A 21,814-nucleotide genomic window follows, 5' to 3' on the forward strand; every position below is an offset into this window, starting at 1 on the left:
TCAAGAAATAACCTTGTGATCACAAAAATATTCACAATATTGTCAGAATTACACTTGAAATAGAAATTGTTTTTCAATCAACAATGCTTGGAATGGTCTATTTTAGTTGCTTTTATTGAGCTACATGACATTCCTTAGGGAGAGATTCCTTAGAGAAATCTAAACTTGAGTCGAGAACTTCTAAGCCACAGGCACAAATCTGGAAGCACCAGCCCTCATTTCTCTTTTCCCAGCTTGTCTCAAACTTTTTCTGAGCAATCACTGATTCCCTTTCACAGGAGCCCACGAAGCTGAGGGCATTTTTTCAGTTATGCGCAAGGTCTGGCAGAGGCTGTGAGGCACTGAACATGCATGTTAGATGGACATGGTAGATCAGGCCTTGTCACTGCCAACTCCTACATCAGCCTTCAAAAGCACACCGCTACATTTAGAGCCACCTCCTGTTTATTCCTCTTTCATTGATCTCCGAATCCCCTTAAAACTGTGAGTTTGAGAGAGGCTGAATCTGAAATAATTCCAATCTACCAGATGGGTTGACCACGCCTTCCATTTTGTCTTTGGGTGTTTTAGGTTATGTATATACAGCAGCTGTCACTGATTGATGCTCCTGGGGGGCTTCCAAGTGCACTTGTCTTTTGCTGGAAGAGGGTTATGGAAGACCCATCTGAAGTGAGGAGTAATTTCTGAAGCACTAGTTGCTCCTCTAAGTGCATCTGGGCTCGCAGTGATGCGAGTGTTTTCTAGTCCGTGATGGAGTCATGGGTCATGTGATTAAAGAAGTAAACAAGGCCCAGATGGTGTGGCTCAGTGGTTGAGCATCAACCTATGAACCAGGAGGTTCAGTTAGATTCCCAGTCAAGTATATGCCCAGGTTGCAGGCTTGATCCCCAGTGTGGGGCATGCAGGAGGCAGCAGATCAATGATTCTCTTATCATTGATGTTTTTCTCTCTCTCTCTCTCTCCCTCCTCTCTGAAAAAAAAAAAAAAAGTATTAAAAACAAAAAAGAAGTAAAACACGCTGGAGTATCCAAAGTACAGAAACCATTCCCATCTTGCCTCTAAGGAGTGTTTACTTATGTTTATTTTTTAGTAGCATCATCATTATGATTATCTGTTTAATCGTTAGAAAAGGTAGCACAAGATATCACTTCTGATTTCCAGAGGCTGAGCTAAAAGATCGGTTAAAAGTTGATGCCTTTATTAATAGAACACAGAAGATAAGTATAGTACAGGGCTAATCCCAAACATGTAGATTAAATTGTCCTGCCCAGACCACTCAAAAAAGGAATTCAAATGAAATAAACTAGCATTGAGAGTTGAAGTTGCTATATATGGCATATTGTAACTTAAACCAGAGCCTGTACATTTTCCATCTTCTATAATAGAAAGAAGTATCTCAAAATACTCTATAGTTTACTTATTATTTATGTTTTCCATTTTTCCCACTAGAATATAAGCACCCCATATGTTCACTGTTGTATTACCCTAGACCATTGCTTAATATGTGGTAGATGCTCATTATATATTTGTTGAGTAAATTAAGGTGACATTATAGATACTGGTTTTTCTCTCTGTGTCCTTGCCCACAAAAAGCACCTAATCAGTTGAACTTTTTAACCCCATTACCTGCAATGATTCAGTGATTTAAGGAATGCATATGCTTGTCCCTTCAGAGTCCTTATGGTGATTGATTGGCAATGTCAAAAAGATAACAGTAGAGTCTTAAAAATAGCACTGCCTTGAAAGTCAAGAAAACTGTGAGGTTCTTCATTTTCTTTTACTCTAATTGAGATTTAATCTACGTACAGTAAAATTGCATAGGTCTTTCCTGTGCATTTGAAAAACATTGACAATTGTATATATCTGTGTAACCACCACCCAATTAAGATGTAGTGTCCATTCTTCATGACAATTCCCTTGTGTCGTTCCCCTGAGGCCTCTCTCCTTGGCTTGCATATAGCTGTGTTCTCCGTGTCCTCACAAGGCCTTTTTGCTGTGAGCACACACCCCTGGTATATCCCTCTTCTTATAAGGACACCAGTTATATTGGACTAGTGGCCCAGTGCACGAATTTGTGCACATTGAAAGGAAATTAATTAGAAGAAATATTTTAATATCGTTATTCGCCCTTTCTCTAGAATAGAAGTGTCAACCAAATTCCTGATAGACAATGACAGATGGAAACACACGCATGTGATTGGTGCCAGTGAGAGCTTTATATGTATCCTGCATGCGTGAGTCAACTAAGCCTATTATAGATATAGATTAAACTTGCTTAATTAGACCTGATTTCTGATGTAGCTAAACTTTTTCCAGCCCAGTGAAGCACCCCAACTTCTCTTTCAGGTAATAGTCAGCGACACAGCAGTAAATATCAACACGGAGCAGATTATTATTGTAGATCACACAGGGAGAACAAAGGGTAAAATATTTAACTGCAGCAGTGTTTGACTATATTCCGTGCAGTGAGACAACTTAAAGTCATTTTCAAGGTCCATCATTTCTTACTTCTTTTTGGTCAGGTCAAGTTTCTAAACTTTCTAAGTCTCCGTTTTCCAGCTAATGAAAAGAAAATAGCATTCCACTAAGTCTCCTATCTACTTACTCCAGGAATTCTATGAGGATCAAATGAGATGAGGCACAGGAAAGTGCTTCACAGACATTTGGTTAAAGTGTAAAATGTTTGCACCTGGCTATAAAATAAGTCATGTTCCTGGGGTGAAGAAACTCCAAGGAGGCTAGTCGCTAGGGAGAGGAAGCTGGGCATTACTATGTGACGTCATTACCCGGTGCCCACAGTGACCGTTTCTGGGCTGGGCTCGGCTGTGGGCCACATTTTGCGCCCTGGGGTCTTGGCAGTGTAGGCTGCGATTTGGTGGGGTGTCACTCCAGGGTGGTGGCGGGGCCTGTGTCCCACTTGGGGGAAGCTGAGTGTTGCTTTGTGGGGACCAGGTCTGTGGTGCTGTTTCTCTGTAGTTGGCCAGTGCGCGTCATGGCAGCTCCTGCATTGAGCGTCTGCCCCCTCATGTTCAGCGTGCGTCATAGCAACCGGTCGGACGGACGGAGGGAGGGACACTTAGCATATTAGCCTTTTATATATAGAGATTAGGGCCCATCCATCTGACCTCGCTTAACCTTAATTAGCCCCTGTGAAGGCTCTCTCTGCAAATGTGCTCTGAGGTGTACTGGGAGTTAGAACTTCAGCATAGGAATTAGGCAAAGGGAGAGGACATAATTTAGTCCATAACAACTACTTTTTTCTTAGTCTCTATGCCTTTTATCTTTTCTTATCTCATTACACTGTCTGGGACTTCCATTACAATGTAAGATAAAATGTGCCTGGTCTCACAGGAAAGCAGGTATTCTTTCACCATTACATATGGTTTTAGCTGTAAGTTTTTTTGTAAATGCTATTTATCATGTTATAAAGGTTCCCACCTCGTTTGCTGAGATTTACTATTGGTCAGAGTGTAAATTCATAAAAACTTTGGAAAACAGTTTGGTATTATTTATTAAAAATAAATAACAAGTACTCTGTATCCAAGCAATTTCTTTCTAGGTATATATACTAGAGAGAATCTCATGCACATAGTGTTTAACTTACAAACATGTTCATAGCTGTATATTTAGTCAGGGTAGGCTAATCACTCTGGTAACAAGTGGTCAGAAAAAACATCAGTGGTTTAAAGAAGAAACTTTTTTTCTCCTGTAATGGTCCAGGGTAAGAGTTCAGGTTGACAGCAGCTCTGCTCCAAAGAATGATGGCTCTGCCTTCTTTTTGTGCCTTCCAAGGTCACCTTGAGCATTGCAGTGACACTGGGGTGGGGAACTTGGTCCATGGCCAAATCTGGCCCACCACCGATTTTTGCAAATAAACTTTATTGGAATGCAGCCATTTCCATGTTTTGCATATTATCTGTGGCTGCTCTCGTGCTGCAACAGCAGAGTTGCATGGTTGCAACAGGAACAGGGTGGCTCACAAAGCCCAGCACACTTACCGTCTGACCTTTACAGGAAACTCTTGGTTGGCCCTGCCATAGCAGGTCACCAAGGACAAGGAAGCGTATGAAAGAGTACATGTGAAAGGTTATTATAGGACAGACCTGAAGTGGCACATATACTGTGCACTAGTTTTCCTCCTGACCACACATAATTACAAGGGGCACTGGGAAATGTAATCTAGCTGTGTACCCAAGAAGAGGGGAAGAGAGTGCATTTTAGTGGATAACTGGCATCCTCAGCCACTGCAGCATCTTTTCAATAGCCTCAAACCAGAAACTCTCCCAACATCCACCAATAGTAGGATGGACAAATAGTCATAATTGCATAAATGGAACATTACATAACACAGAAAACAAACCGCAGCTACATAAATCATCAGCACAGATAAACTCTCAAATATAATATTGAGCAAAAGGAGTCTTAAGAGGAAAATATATAGCATATTTCTATTTTACAAAGTTCAAAAGCAGCAAAACAATCACATTTGTGGGATGCATATCTAAATGGTAAAACTTTAAAGAACAAAAAGGGAATGACTGGGAATGGCGGCTGGTTTGTTCCTGTGTTTCAAGGGGAGAAAAGGTGATGGGGAAGGACATTGGTGATGCTTCCAGGCGGCAAAGCTGCCAGGACTTCATTTCTGGGTTTGAAAAGGGGTTACACGGGCATTTTCTATATCACTCACTCTTTAAACTAAACTGAATGTATAATGTGGCTCAGCTGTTTTTAAAATGCAAAATAAAAGAAAGGGCCCCGAGTTTTCCTAGACATGGAACTCTATAAGAAGTTATCTTATCATGAGGTATTGATTGGTGGATGGGCAGACACAGACCCAGCCATATGTAAGTAGGACATGATCATTATGTCCAATTCCATCTGTGTATGCAGAAATGTATGTTTATTTACATAAATGTATTCACACACATTTACCCATATATAAACATATACACTTATATATGAAATTTATCAGCCTAATGGATAATATTCTTACCAGCACTTTTATTTTTTAAATGTGTATATTGTCTTTGTGTGTGTGTGTGTGTGTGTGTGTGTGTGTGTGTGTGTGTGTGTGTGTAAATATAGAGGAATGTGTAATTTTATGAATATGCATAACTGTATGTAACTGTTGGTGTACTAAACACTAAATCAAATTTTATAGGAGGAATGAATATAATTAAAAGCTGATATATGGCTTTCTAGAAATTTAATAAGGGATAGAGCCTAGAGAATTAAAAAAAAGGAATAAAGTTCCTGTAAGGCACAGTACTCACACATTCTGGAAGTGCATCCATGGATCTGCACCCGTTGGTGTTGCTCTGTGCCTCAGTGCAGTCATTCCTAACTTCTCTGGGCTTCATAACCTTTCATAATTTGATGAAAGCTCTGGTCCCTTTGCCCATGAAAATGAATGAGCAGATAGACACACATTATTGTACCTACACTTAGGAGGCATCCACACATTCCTGAAGCACACACAGGGATCCCATTAGAAGTTCTTGGACCCTCTGTTAAAAGTTTCACTTTCTCCCTGCACTTACCCCTGGCCCGGCGGCTCTCTGGTGACATTCCCATGAGGCCCTAACACACTCACAAGACCCCTGCGCCTCCCACAGACCCTGGGGTGAGGGCTTGGTTGGGGTCCAGCTGGGGTCCCCCTCCAGTGCCTGAGGGTTTGGGGTTCAGCCCAGTTGCAAGTGACCTTGACCCAGCTCCCTCTCAGGCTGGCGTGAATGTGTGTGTTGGTGCCGAGCCTCTGTTTCATATTGCAAATATAAATAATTAAAGGAGACAGTTTAAGACCAAAAAAAAAGTTTTACTTTTTGTTATTCCCATCAAATGTCAATTGTCTCAACCAAACTTTTGATGGAAGTATCAAAACAGGAAAAGACAAGACTAATGTTGAGGCCTGTGTGACTAAAAAGACATTTATTCCGTCGCCCCCAGGCAGCCTTCCCTCTCACCTCCCCCTCAAGGCCTCCTCAGTTGCTGCTGCTCTCAGGTGCTTATTTTAATTTCCCCTGCATCCCCGGACTCTGCCCAGACTGTTGAAGGAGTGGCAAATGGCTTCTCCTGCCTCCCTTCTCTCTTACTGTGTTCTAAATTTTAGCACAAAAGTAATCTCTCCAAAAGCCATTTGTTGTTTTTTTAGAGAAAGATGTTTATTTACATAACCAATTAGGGTTCCTTTTGTTCATTTGTTGTTGTTTTATTGACTTCAGAAAGAGGAGAGAGAGGGGGAGAGAGAGAGGAACATCAATGATGAGAGAGAATCATTGATGGGCTTTCTCTTACATGCCCACTACTGGGGATCGAGCCTGAAACCCCGGGCATGTGCCCTGACCGGGAATCAAACCATGACTTCCTGGTTGTTAGGTCTATGCTCAACCACCGAGCCACACCTGCTGGGCCCAGTTGTTGTTTTTTCCATGGTCATTATTGCTGCTTTGTTTTATTTTTTTAGGCCAACTAGCACAGTGTTGAGTTTGCAGTACAGACCTTGGTTGTATTTAAAACCCAGCCTTGCTCTTCACAGCCCTGTGATACTGGACATGCAGCTTGACCTTTTCTCACTTTCCACTTCCTATTCCACAAAATGAGGACAATATATAAATTAAGGACTAATGAGATAATGCATTTAAAGTGATTAGCAAGGTACAGGACATAGTGATGCTCAATAAATATTTCCTGGATATACTAAACATGTAGCCTTGAGGCTGTTAATTTAGTGCTTTTGCTAATTCCATGCTCCCTATTCCTTCTATCAAAATTCCACCTCCTGCGTTGTCTTCCCTACAGCCGATGTGATCTCTCTCCCTTGTTAATTCCTCAGACTTTTCATCCTATTTAATATGCAGTAACTAGCAGAATGGTGAAAACTCCTGGATCAAAGTGTCTGGACAGGAATGCTGGCTCCGTCACGTACTGGCTTTGTGACCTTGGCAGGTCATGTAAGTCCCTATGGCTTATTTCCTGTAAATTAGATATAAAAGTAGTGTCTATTGCAAAGGTTTTTTTATGAAATGGCCAAACAATAGAGATAGAGCTGGGGGGTAGCGGGGAGGGCAGTAACAGACCAGTCAGGATGAAGGGAACTACAAATGGCATAAGGGGCCTTTTTGGCATGTGGAAATATTATAAAACTGGGTTGTAAAAATAAATAAGCAAATACCAGGACAAAAATGTTTCAAACTGCCCATGATTTCATAGCTGAACAGATTTGCTACTGTTATCAAACTGTACACCTAAAATGGTTAAATGTTATGATATTCAAATGATACTTTAATGAAACTGTTTATTATAAAAAGAATATATGGTATATGGAAAAGACTTAGAAGAGTGTCAGGCACATACTGAGCATACTGTATCTGTTGTTACTGCTGTATACTGCCTTGGGTCATTTTTTATTCTTTACAGTACTGTATTGTTGAGAGTAACTCATCCTCTTGCTCTCACGCCTTCTTTCCCCTCCTCCTAAACTAAGCTTGAGCTTAATCCTGGTGCTTAGCAAATATTTACTGACTGAATGCACTATGTGGACTGATGACTAATGTCTAGTGTGAGAATGTACTGGTTTGGGTTGAGGGTCCCACAGGTTTTTGTACACAAAAGACAATTGTGCATTTGGTGGCTAGTGGTTTACATCCATACGTAACAGTGAGCAGTTAATATTGAGTATAGTTTAGAAAGCCAGGGTCCATGGTGATTGCTCTTGCTTTCTCTAGTTCTGATTTTCTGCGGTCACACCTAAACTGTTCCACTCCTGAAGTTAGCAGACTGAGTGCTTGGCATTTTAGGGTCTGATATTCCCAACACACCAAAGCTATCTTTGTGTTATTTGAATATTCACCCTTTTCTCAAAGAAAGAGTGAATCTTCCCAAATAACTTCCTTAAACAGTCTGGATTGTAGTCTCCCAGGAATCAGAAGACTGTGAATAAGCATTCCAGAAAAAGACAGGGAAGTTTTGTGTTGTTTGAAAAATAATATTAAGAAGGATAAATTATTATTATTAGAAATACTAATAATTAAAAACAAACAATAACAACAAATATTCATGTCCATATCTTCTTATTTAGCACTTCAGGAAAGAAATTATGCACATTGCTTGTTAGAGAGGAGCGGAGGCCACATGGGCCCAGGATGGTTAGTTGAGCATCTCTTCCAGTGAGACACTTCCTTTAGCCCAGTGTAGAGTCTTTGAAAGAAACATTCAAGGTTCATGTCTACCTTGAAAGCTTTGAGGGCAGGATAAGTTTAATTTTGGGGGGTGTGGAGATACAGAGTCCTGGAATCTTCTATTTTGTCAAGGAGAAGAATGATCTTTTATTATGATCATTAAGGGGAATGAAATAAAACAATTTACCATCTTGGGTATTTTCACAGTAAACCCAAACCAGCAGGAATATGAGAGGAATCAGGTTTTTAAAAAAGCTCTAGTTAGCCCTAACTGGTTTGGCTCAGTGGATAGAGTGTCGGCCTGTGGACTGAAGGGTCCCCAGTTCGATTCCGGTCAAGGGCATGTACCTTGGTTGCAGGCACATCCCCAGTTGTGGGTGTGCAGGAGGCAGCTGATCGATGTTTCTCTCTCATCGATGTTTCTAACTCTCTATCCTTCTCCCTTCCTCTCTGTAAAAAAAAATCAATAAAATATATTTTTTTAAAAAAGCTCTAGTTAGTCTGTTATTGCAGAAATGTACTTTTTTTTAAACAAGATATTGCAGATCTCTGATGCTCACAAAATCAAAACAACCCGCTGAATTTTCCATCTGTCATTGTTTCATCTCACAGGGGGGGCACGGGGATGCTTAATTTCAAAGCTTAGGAATTCCTATAATCTCTAATATATTACTCAGAATGGGCTTTTCCATTTCTTTTTATTGACTTCCCAAATTGTTTCCTTTATTGTTCATACAGGGACAATGACAGGAGTTAGAAAAGATGCGTCCACATCTCCTATGACAACAGAAAGCCAAAAGGACCTTTTAAGCTCAACCACATCGTCATTCCAACACGAATCCTCCCGGTAAGCTTTAGGGGTTCTTTGATTTAACATTCTCCAAAGAAGAGCATTTTTCAAATTTTGTTTTTATTGATGTATAATATCATATTAATTTCAGGTGTACATCATAGCAATTTGATATATACATTAGGAAATGATCCCAACAATAAATCTAGTTACCATCTGTCATCATACAAAGTTATTATAATGTTACTGACTGTATTCCATATGCTATACATTATATCCTTATAACATTTCTATTTTAACTGGAAATTTGTAGCTCTTAGTCCCCTTCACCTATTTCAGCTGTCCCCCCAACCCCTTCCCTTTCTGTAACCACCAATTTGTTTCCTGTATCTATGAGTTTGTTCTCTTTTGTTTGTTCTTTTGCTTTGCTTTTTAGATTCCACATATAAGGGAAATCATACAGTATTTATCTCTGACTTATTTCACTTAGCATAATACCCTTTAGGTTCATCCATGTTGTTGCAAATGGCAGTGTTTCATTCTTTTTATGACTGAGCTATATTCTGTTACATATATACCACATCGTGTGTGTGTGTGTGTGTGTGTGTGTGTGTGTGTGTGTGTGTGTGTGTGTTTCACAAGATAATTTATTCAAGCACTCTTACCTCCAGCATCTGGACAGAACTCATGCAGTAGAGTTTCAAAAATCAAAATATAACCCAAACAATAACAAGGTTTCTTATTTTCATACCACATCTTCTTTATCCACTCATCTATTAGTGGATACCTACGTTGCTTCCATGTCTTGGCTGTTGTAAATAATTCTGCATTGAACATAGGGGTGCACATATCTCTTCAAATCGGTGTTTTTGTTTTCTTCGGATAAATACACAGAAGTGGAATTGCTAGATAGTATGGTAATTTTATGTTTAATTTTTTTAGGAACCTTCATACTGTTTTCCATAATGACTGTACCAATTTACATTCCCACCAACAGCGAACAAGGGTTCCCTTTTCTCCAAATTCTCGCCAACACTTGTTTCTGTCTTTTTGATAATAGCCATTCTGACAGGTATGAGGTGATACCTCATTGTGGTTTTGATTTGCATTTTCCTGATTAGTGATGTTGAGCATCTTTTCATGTGTCTGTTCACTATCTGTATATATTTTTTTGAAAAAAATGTCTCTGCCCATTTTTTAATCAGAATCTGGTTTTTGGGGTTGTGTTGTTTTTTTGTGTGTGGGTGGGTTTTTTTTGGTATTAAGTTGTATAAGTTCTTTATATATTTTGGACACTAACACTTTATTGGATGTATGATTTGCAAATATCTTCTCCTATTCAATAGGTTGCCTTTTGTTTTGTTGATGGTTCCCTTCACTCTGCAAAAGCTTTTCAGTTTGATGTAGTCTCATTTATTTATTTTTGTTTTGTTTCCCTTGCCTGAGGAGATTAATTTAAAAAAATATTTCTAAGACCAATGTCAAAGACTTTACTGCCTATGTTTTCTTCTAGGAGTTTTATGGTTTTCAGGTCTAATATCCAAGTCTTTAATCCATTGTAAATTTATTTTTGTATATGGTATAAGATATACATTCTTTCCCATATAACTGTACAGCTTTCCCATTACCATTTATTAAAAAGACTGTCTTTTTCCCATTGTGTATTCTTCCTTTGTCATAAATTAATTGACCATATATGTGTGGGTTTATTTTTCAGTGGTGAATTCTGTTTCATTGATCTATGTGTCTATTTTTATGCCAGTATCATACTGGTTTGGTTTCTGTAGCTTTGTAGTATGCTTTGAAATCAGGGAGCATGATAACTCTAGCTTTGTTCTTTCTCAAGATTGTTTTGGCTATTTGGGGTCTTTTGTGGTTCCATACAAATTTTAGGATTTTTTTTCTAGTTCTGTTAAAAATGCTATTGGTATTTTGATAGGTATTGCAGATTGCTTTAGGTAATATGGACATCTTAACAATATTAATTTTCCAATCCATGAGTTTGATCTATCTTTCTATTTATTTGTGTTGTTTCAATTTCTTTCATCCGTGTCTTATAGTTTTCAGAGTACAGGTCTTTTACCTCCTTGTTTAAATTTTTTCCTAGGAATTTTTTATTCAATTGTAAATAAGATTGTTTTCTTAAGTTCTCTTTCTGGTAGCATGCTATTAGTGTGTAGAAATGCAACTGATTTCTCTGTGTTAATTTTTTATATCCTGCAGCTTTGCTGATTTCATTTATTGTAACATATTTTTGGTGGAATCTTTAAGGTTTCCTATGTATAGTATCATGTCATCTGCAAATAGTGACAGTTTTTACTTGTTCCTTTACATTTGGGATGCCTTTTATTTCCATAGAGCATTTTTGAGGTTTACTTAATAAAGAGTGGAAAAATCTTGATACTTTTAATGGCTGATACTCAGGAGAGAGGCCTTTACTTGGCATCTAGATTTGGCTAGTTGAGCTCATGGAGCACCTTTCTTTAAACGTGCCTTTCCCTAGTTGATAATAGTAATTGGCAAGGATTTCCATGAAAACACAACTAATCCTCCTTCATTTAAAAAAAAAAAAATCTGCTTAACAGCAAGTCCTTCCCAATTTATCACAGAATGGTTGTACACTGGACTGTAAATTTAACTAACTGAATTATTGATATTGAAAAATATAGTGGATTTTGTACTACAATTAAAGGACTGTCAACATTTACTTATAACAGAGAAATTTGAATGAAGAGCTAATAATTTGACCAGCCTTGTTTGGAAACAGGAAAATAAATGTTATTAAGATTTCTCATATCTAATAAGTGAACTTTCATTTATATACTTACGGCTGAATATATAAATATAAAATCCAAAAGGGCTTGATTTATTTTTCCTTGGGAATATGATTGTTTGAGCACTTAAATACCTAGTATCTTATGAGATGAATATAAATTTTAAGACAATTTTAATTTTAAAGAACTTTCAGGAAATGACACAGAGGATGACAATAATGTCTGTCATCTATTAAGCATGCGTATTCCCAGCCCTTTGTGTGCATCATCTGACTTAATCTTCATCGCAGCCTTGTGAAGTGGTATTACTGTCGCCCTCGCTTTAAAAATTAGGAAACTAAGGTTCAGAGAGACTGAGTGACTTGCCTAAGGTCACATAGCCAATAAGAGGTGAGCCAGTGTTTCAGGCTCCAAAGGCCATCATCTTAAATATTACAATAGTTGACAAAGACAACCTTCCTATTTTTGAGGTCACCCACAATCAAAAGAAAATTTAATTAGTTTACCGCATTCTTTGTTTATTACTCCTTTTTTTCTTCTTAATGCTGGTGTTGTTATTTTGCCAAAGACCCACAGTGAGTTGTGGTTCTGCAATATTGATGGGGTTCCCACCTTGGTGACTTAACGTTGTGGCTGAACGCCTGTGCTCAGAGGATCTGTCCTTGCTCATCTTGAGGGAGTCCTCTGGAGGAATTACAGGTAAAGAGGAGGGCGAGCCCCAGTCTTCAGTCTTGGTGAATTTGCCTATTGTTGGAGATTAAAATGGAACCTTTAACACTACTTTAATGTGTATTTGATTCTTGCATTTCACTTTAGCGAGAAGCATGAAAAAGTAAAAGCAAGTGCTTCCCAGGAAGAGTTTTATAGAACATCCTCAGCACACATTTTCTGAATGGACCGTATCAACTTTGTAGAGTTTTACAAGGCCAGTTAAAATTGCTGTGAAGACGCGTATTTATGGACCTTAAGAAAAAGGATTCTGTATCTGCTGGTTCTTAATACTGCAGATCAGCTAAATATAGATCCTCAGAAGATTCTTAAATAATGAGCATTTAGCTAAAGCTAAAGAAACAATGTGTAGCACACCAGGTTTTGTCCTTAGACATGCACAATGGCATGTTATAGGTCTATTCTACAAAGTGCAGAGTTGAAAAAGATTCAGTGCTATGAAATCAGTTACCAGGAAGGCACAGTGGTTGCTTTCCAGACTTCAGAATCGGGATTATTTGAATTATTTTTATTTCAAAGTGTAGAAAAGGCATTTTTTTATAGACTACTTTTCAGTTACAGGGAACTCAATGCAAAAGAAAAACCTATTGTTCTTTGTCGCAACCAATCTTTGAAGGTAATACTAAGGTAAACAAGAGTAAAAGACCTTTGTCCACCCCAAAATCCCAAGAATTTGCAAGTCTTGCAAGAGAGTATGGGGGTGGGACGTATGCTAGTGGGAGACAGGTTTCCCTTTGTTCTCTGCAAAGTGCTAACACCTAGAAACCCCCGTATCATTCCATATGCAGGTGATAAAATGAGGCGTGGCAAAGTCATCTTTCTCATTCACAGTGAAGATTGTTAATTGTTCTCTCTGCTGCCTGTCAATATAATGTGAAATTTTCATTCCCCATTCAAGATGGAAAAAGTTGTGGCTGAAAATGTTAACATTTGCATTTTTATTTGTTGATTTATTTAAAGGACAGCCTCTCCTACAGCAATCCATCACTTGGTGACACCCCAAATATGAATAATGTATTGTAGACTTGCAGTTACCATGTGTAATAAGAGCTAGAGACAGTAAAGGAATGTTAACTATGCTGCAAATGTAATATTTATTGACTCATAAAGTTTATTGCTTTTGAGGTTCAATAATACTGACCATAGGACATTAATATCACTTAGCCTGATTTTAGCTGGGCACCTTTGTATGTAGAAATATTCATCTATCTCATGCTAACAAAGTAAATATGTAATTGATAACACAAGCAGAGAGAGCTTTATAGTTTTCTGTGCTGGGAGCTAGAATGCGTCAGTTTCACTTCTGGTCTCCAGTACCCATGCACTCCATCCCCACCCCCCCACCCCCGAGCTGCCCAGGAGAGTAAACACATGGTTATCTTGGCACAAGAGGGTGCCACTGAACTAAACGGTGCCATGCATTTCTGCTCAGCTGAAGCAGGCAACACTCACAAATCCCTCCTCCTGGAGAGGGCACTAGAGGGCTTCTCTCCCTGTCATTCTGAACAAGGAGGGTAGGTGCTCCTTCACTCAAAAGGTTCAGCCCTTTTCCTGTCATGATACTGAGTCAGAGTTTACGCTTCTATTTGATCCTGTACTCCAGTGTGAAGCCAGACCCGGGCAGGTTACCAATGAATTTGTTATGAGCACAAATGGTACTGATAATTAACCCATTTGTGCCTTCCAGAATTAGGTATGTCCATTGCCAGCAATAAAGATCATGCAAGAAATATCTGGCCCCCAGAGCAAAAGAAGTAATGTTAATTAGCAACCATCAGCTGTAATTGTCATCCCCATTAAGATGCAGAATTATGTATTTCTTCGTTATAAATAGCCTTTCTAATTGTGCTTGATGTATGCCAATTTAATCAAAAAGTATACTTGCAACAGCAGATATTTGCATTAATGTAGCTTTGGATCTTCAAATCTTTTATTTCAAATTTGACTGGGAAAAAGAGTCTATTGCAGCTGTATATCCTTTGTATATTGATGTTTTTTTCTATTCAGGTATATAGATCTGATATATTTTATATTAAAGATGGAGATCTTTAATATCTTCTGGGATTGTTCAATGAAACAGACTTGGTGGAGTTTCTTTCTCTTAGTCATGTGATTCCAAACTGATCAACAGAAGAACCTACCAGGTGTACAGGGATAGGATGACATTCTCAGTCTCTGAAGAAAAAGGTTACTAAGACCTCATCTTCTCTGTCCTTTCCTGGCTCATAAGAGTTAATGCTGGTATTCTCGACCTCTTTGTGGTTTTTTTCCATGAGATTGAAGAGAGAAAAGCAGATCTCACCAAGTCTGCCTGATTAGTGAGTTTTTGGAACTGAAGCTGGAGTTAGCCTATTTCTATTAGGTATACTGTTCAGTTCTCTACTTACATGGGATATCTTTCCATTTATTGGTGTCATCTTCAGTTCTTTTCATCAGTGTTTTATAGTTTCCAGTGTACAAATCTTTCACCTCATTGGGTAAATTTATTCCCTAGTATGTTGTGTTTTTTTTCATGCTATCATAAATGGGATTTTCCCCCTTGGTTTCCTTTTCAGATAGATCACTTTTGATGTAAAGAGACACTACTGATTTTTGTATGTTGGTTTTGTGTCTTGCAAATTTAGTGAATTTGTTTATTAGTTCTAACAGATTTTTGTTTTGTTTTTGCAGTCTTTAGGGTTTTTTGCATATAGAATCATGTCATTTACAGAGATAATTTTATTTCTTCCTTAAATATTTGAATGTCTTTTATTTCTTTTTCTTGCCTTGTTCTTGCTGCACTTCCTATACTTTGTTGCATAGAAATGTTGAGAGCAGGCATCTTTGCCTCGTGTCGCGTCTTAGAGAAAAAGCTTTCAGTTTTTCATCATGGACTGTGATTAGCTGTGGGCTTTTTATAAATGGCCATTATTGTATCGAGGAAATTTTTCTCTTTATATATTTTGTTGAGAGTTTTTATCATGAATGGATGCTGCCCTTTGTCAAAGGGGACATACAAATTGCCAACAGGTATATGAAAAGATTCTCAACATCACAAATCATCAGGGAAATGCAAATCCAAACCACAGTGAGACATTATCTCACAACTGTTAGGCTGGCTGTTATAAAAAAGATAAAAGATAACAATTATTGGGAAGGATATGGAGAAAAGGCAACTCTTATATACTTAGTGGGACTGTAAATTGGTATAGCTTTAAAAAAAACTTTATTATTGAAAGTATTACATAAGTCCCCTTTTCCCCACATTGACCTCCTCTAGCCCACCCCTGCCCCCTCACCCCAGGCCTTCACCACTCTATTGTCTGTGTCCATGGGTTATGCATGTATGCATAACAAGTTTTTTGGTTGATCTCTTCCCACCCACCCACCCTCCCCCACCTTTCCTCTGAGGTTCAACTGGTATAGCTTTTAAGAAAACAGTATGGAGGTTCCTCAAAGAATTAAAAATAGAACTACATAATATTCAGCATTCCCCTTCTGGGTATATACCCAAAGAAAATGAAGTCAGTACTGCTAGAGGTATCTGCAGAGAAGGGAAAATCGTGTAAATAATTCTAACAATGATCTGTTTTATCTCGAGCAACAAAATTCTGGATTGACAGCTGACAGAGGATTCAAGAAACATATTTGTTATTATGCTGGTAATAAATATATAATGCAGAAAATTATAAATACCTGTTCACAATCCTTGGCATATACCTTAGAGTTGACAGAATGTTCTTCATATTCATTGTCTTGTTTAAATTGCACCACAAGCCTGTGAGGTATGGGGTAGTGCTCTCCCACCTTATAATGAGGCAATGAGAACAGAAAAGCTGAGTGGCTGCTCGAAGCCACACAATGAGGAAGCGGGAAAGAGGGCTTAAACTTTGCTCGTCCAATCCCAAATCTCAGAGTTGTTTCATTCTTTCCTACTGTCTGAGACTTGGATTTGGTTCTGAAGTGTCAACACTAAGCTGATCAAATTCTGGTTTGGAGGAGGAAGCAAACTGACTTTGATAGTTGGAATTTGTTTTATAACTTGATAGGAGGAAACTTAGCCTACAGAGAAGGGGGCCTTGTGGTTTCACTACACACAACAGCCAAATGGCAGTGCCTTCTCGCACTTGTGCCCAGAATCCTAACAGTCACTTAAAAAAAAAAAAATCGAACTGTATCTCATCTACACATTTACACAAATATTGTGAGGACTCAGCCAGGTTCCCTCATGTGCCCAGCAGAGGAAATGATAATGTGTTACTCTCCCAAAGGTGGGGAGATGGGAGCTGGAGCCCACGGCACTCCCTGGGCTTATGTCGCAGCTTCCCCAGCAGGCCTCACTGCCTCTATGAAATGGTGTATCTGAGTGATGGCCGTGAATGATGACGCTGACTACTCTTCCATGACTGCTGTGTCACACATGTGCAGATATATCCATTCAAAGTATGTGTTCATACAAATTACATATCATTGCAATGTGATGACTAGTCAGTCTGTCTCATAATAGTATTAAATAGAATTTCTTAGATTTTTCAAATAACTTCCTAAAATGTGTGGTACTTTGCCCTGAACTATCATTAAAACAAAACCTAATGAAATGCTACACATAAAATGATGACAATAAAAAGGAATAATCTGAAAACTTCAGAAAATAATGTGTTGAATATGTTTAAAAAACATGAAGGTATAAATATGCCTCTCTGCCTTCCATCTTTAATCAGGGGGATGAAAAGCCCAGCCATTCCAAAGTGTCTGGTTGAAGTTGGGTTAATGATTTGAAATTCCCTGCCAGTGGTGCATTACCACCAAGAGCAGTTGAACATTCTTACGTGTTTGATGAAAAGATGTTGCTTTTAATTAAGCCATGATGTTGGGCTGTTATTATAATTCCCACTGTTAAAAGCCATTAATATAATCATCCATTTCTCTTGCACACTCTATTTATAGAGTGTGTAAGTTAGGAAAACAGAAACAAATGGGAAGTAGAAATAATAAAGACATAGCATAATTCCAAGAAATGAATTCAGCCTAAGGACATTTGTCACGACATTCTTACCAGAGGAGGAGCACATGGATCGGGGAAAATGTACAGCAGCTTATATTTACTAGTCACTTAGTCTAGTCCGAGGCTTTAGGAAATCTTTCTAAGTTGTAGGTGAAAGGATTATAGAGCTATTTTATTGTTCACTCTTTTCTGTATTTTCCAAATGTTCTACAACAACAATGTGCTACCTACATGATTTTTAAAACAGTATTTTAAAAGAAAACAAAGGCCCTCGCCGGTTTGACTCAGTGGGTAGAGTGTCGGCCTGTGGACTACTCCTCCCCGGCTGGGACCCTCGTCTGGATGCTTGCAGGAGGCAACCAATCCATGTGTTTCTCTCACATTGATATTTCTCTCTGTCTTTCCCTCTCTCTTCCACTCTCTCTAAAAATCAATGGAAAAATATCCTCGGGAGAGGATTAAAAACAAAAACAAAAAACAAAGGACTCCCACTTGTGGGATGCAAACCCATTTCAAAAGTTTATAACCTATAGTCCAAATAGTTAGAAAAACCTCAGGTTACCCTTGGAGCATATGACATAAATATGTTATTTCTTTGTTGAGCCAGCAGTAGGGGAGGATTATGTCTCCTCGGTGTGTCTTCTCCGGCACTGAACTCTGAAAGCTACTGTGATTGTGGCACCAGCTCAGTAGTGCCGGTTCCTGTGTCCTTCACAGTTTTAGCTCATGGACTGGTGTTCTAGAGTTGTTCATCGATCCAAGGTCATTATGTTCCCTTAACTTCAGTGTAAAGAAGCACTGTTGAGTATCACTTTTTGTTCTAGGCACTTAATGCTTTTATAAAAACCCTTTTATATGTTACCTAATGTAATCCTCACAGTCATGAGAATATAAAGCCGAAAGAGGCCATTATAGAACAGTTTGGAGCCAGGTATAATAATTATAACACCTAGGTTTATAGGCCAGGGTTTGAATGACTGCTCTGTGGTTTTGAACAAATAATTTATCTATAAAGTGGGGATAATTGCCCTGACCCGTTTGGCTCAGTGGATAGAGCGTCGGCCTGCGGACTGAAGGGTCCCAGGTTCGTTTCCGGTCAAGGGCATATACCTTGGTTGCAGGCACATCCCCAGTAGGAGGTGTGCAGGAGGCAGCTGATCGATGTTTCTCTCTCATCGATGTTTCTACCTCTCTATCCCTCTCCCTTCCTCTCTGTAAAAAATCAATAAAATATATTTAAAAAAAAATAAAATAAAGTGGGGATAATAATATCTCCCTCATAGGCTTGTCGTGATCATTAAGCAAGATAGTTTACGGAAAGCACTGAGCATAGAGCTGGTGTAAGGCTAAATAGTAGTGGTGATTGTTGAACTTCCTGACAAGCAGTAAGGTGTTCCACCATATCACAGAGCTTCCTCTGAACGCTGCTCTGGCCCGTGGCTAGTTGTGTTTTGGTTTTCTCAAGGTGAAACCCTTGCAGTGCAGACAAGCAGCGTGGCTTAGAGGAGAGGGCATTAGAATTAAAGTCCAAACACCTGGATTTGTCAGAACCTGCCTCTGCCACTCACTAGCAGCAAAACCTTAACAAAGTCCCTTGACCACATGGAACCTCATGTTTTCCACCCTTCTGTCCTGTGTCTGAACCTTACCCTTCGTTCAGAAATAAAATTAAAACAAGAACACACACATCTATCTCGAGATTGCACATTTACACATTTTCAAAAATGAACATTTTAAAAAATAATGAAATAGTTGGTTTCACAACAGCATGATTTAGATTTCTCTTCCAGATCTTTGGGTTTTCGTGCTGGCCAGTGGTTAGAAACCTTAAGTAGGTACGCAAACTTGGCACCGCGTCCTTCACGCGAGGCACAGAGCGATTCTGTGGGGACCTCTGGCTTCCCGCTTAGCAGAGGACCAGGTGCAACTTACATTTCCTGGATTATGCTCCACAAGCCTGTGTTTACTGAGGGTCTTTCATTTTTTTTAATGTTTAAATGAAATTAAACATTAGCTCTTGCTTTATGGGGGACACCAGGAGAAAGGAAAAAGATAGCGTACTAGAAGTCCAAATTGAGGTCCTTGGCCACAGAGAAAAAATGAGTGCATGTTAGGGTAGGCTACATGCCTTGCTTTGGGGAAAAATGGTCAGGATTGGGCCTTCTAGTACCAAGAATGTCACTGAGTACATCAAGGACTTGATCAGTAAGAAGACTTACAATGGAGAAAACCAAGAATAAAGGCAGTAAGCGGTCATTGACTAATCTTCCACTCAGCTGGACACCTTTGTATACTGTTTCTATATTTGAATATGTGTGTACACATATAACCACTTCTAATATATTTAACACTTTCATATTTTCCCATAAGCTATTTGCTTTTCATATTAATGAGATATGCCCCTCAAAAAAAGATATTATAGTCATTTTTTTCTTTCAGTTGTCCTTTATGAGTTCAACCACAAAAATGAAGATACATATCTGATAGTTCTTTAAAAACAGTAAAACAAAATACATGAACATTTTTATTTTCATTAGCCTTAAGACTTCCGGATCTATATTCTCACCAAAACATCTTTGCTATGCCTTCTTAGAGAATATGAATGAGCCACTTGGTACAAATTCTAATGTTCCCCATGAAAGAATGATTCCAAGTTGGTCTTAAAGCTCGAGTAATTGACAACGCATCACCTGTTTACTGATCATGCTTTCATCAATTTTCTTTCTGCCATGGGTGCATTCTGAGTATGACTGTCACTGAGGCTGAAAGCTTATCATCGTGTTGCCTGGCACTCATCCCTGAACGCTTGGTTGGAATGGAAGCCACTTGGCAGGTGCGGGGAGAGCGGCTGCTTCTTCCTTTGGGAGAGCTGGGAGATTCTGGGATGGGTGGGATTTGTATTAAGATAGGGACCCCGCTTCAAGCTTCCCTCTCATAGGACACGGGCTACTTGGAAACCAGAGCCATTGTTAGAGCCAGAACAAAGGGCCCCAACCCAACGCCAGAAGAGCAAGCTAGAAAGCACACAGACCTCGTATACAACTGCATGTCTTGTAAAAGCTGTGTAACAGTCGTGTTTCTTAGCATATATGAAGAATTCTTCCTTTCAACCTTTTTATTAATGTTCATATTAATAATAAAAATATATAGGAAAGATAAGATAAAAAGCATGCTCAGCCAGCAGGATTATTTTTTGAACGTCATGCATTAAATAAACAAAAGGATGCTGGGAGTCGCACCTTGGGGTCTTCTTTATGGGGCTCTGAATCACCCTGCTGAGGCACTTGTAAGAGCCAGAGCTGGGCACCATGCCAGTCCATGCTGAGGGAAGGGATGGGAAGCTATATCTTATCAAGGGCTGTCTCTTCCCTGTGCCCTGGAAGAAGTCTGCCTGGCAAAAGCCACCACAGTCACGTACTTGGCACTGGATATAACTTGATGAAGACTGCAAGTATCTACCACGTGAAGAATGGACTCTTTACCACAAATGGCATTCTGTGTGGACTTCCATCAGGATGCTTCTAGGTGCTCTCTGTTAATGAAGCAGGGCCTTCCTGCATGGGTTGGAAGCACGCAGTGTGCCTACTAGTTCAGGGGCAGGTCCTGTCAGTGTCCCCTCACCCCATCCATGTCTGCTGGCCTCACCGTCTGCACCCGTGACTGAGAAATGGGCTGTTCCTAGAATCAGCTTCCTTGTGGACCAGCTGACAGAACCCACGCCCAGCTCCCGTCTGCTGGGCTTTGGTTGGAAAGAAGTGGACTGGGGTGGAAGCACCGGGTTCTGGTGAAAGCTGAGAGGTGGATCATAACTGTAACACAAACCATGCTTTACAAAGAGCCAACCAATGCGTGCAGAACTGACTGGACTGGCCCTGGAACACAGAGCCAGGCCCCTGGACAGCAGGAGCATTGGGAGTGGGCGGTTCTGTGCTGCTCACAGACGCCCCCAGCTCGCTCTGCAGCTCCCGCTGCTCCTCCGCCCAGGGCTGCCCCTTAAGGAAGCTTCTGCTTCTCCACAGCTTGCCCCAATTCTTCTGTCTCCTCCCTTGGATATAAATATTTTTGTGAACAGCACTGTGTTTCTACTGGTGTACAAACTGTAGGTCACATGGCATTGACTTTTATTCAAACCAGAAGGTGTCACGCTGGGCTTGTAGCATTGCTTCACTGGAGTCTTTTGTGTCGATGGGAAAATTTTAATTTCACGCCCTGCAGACTTCATAGTCTTTTGTGCGCTCTCTACTCCTGTTGTTGCATAAAGGGTAAATCCCGGTGTCACACTCATTTTAGATCGAAGAAAGTAAAGTTTATCCATTTATGATCTCCAAACAGAGATAGAAAAAAACCTGTTATTAAGGGG

At 39.5% G+C, this 21,814-nt stretch overlaps 1 protein-coding gene across 7 annotated transcripts in view; it reads left to right on the top strand.

Moving 5' to 3' along the window:
• Nucleotides 1-21,814, top strand: part of KIAA1328 — a gene marked incomplete at its 5' end in the record, with an annotated part of 160,341 nt that overhangs the window by 127,060 nt on the left and 11,467 nt on the right. For all 7 annotated transcript variants that reach the window (XM_079784464.1, XM_079784463.1, XM_079784462.1 and 4 more), the window contains one exon: nt 8,916-9,024. In XM_079784464.1, the coding sequence (XP_079640590.1) occupies nt 8,916-9,024 (109 nt within the window). The remainder of the gene's footprint in view (nt 1-8,915; nt 9,025-21,814) is intronic.

This window comes from Cnephaeus nilssonii (genome assembly GCF_951640355.1).
Source record: "Cnephaeus nilssonii genome assembly, chromosome: 11".
NCBI lineage: Eukaryota > Metazoa > Chordata > Mammalia > Chiroptera > Vespertilionidae > Cnephaeus > Cnephaeus nilssonii.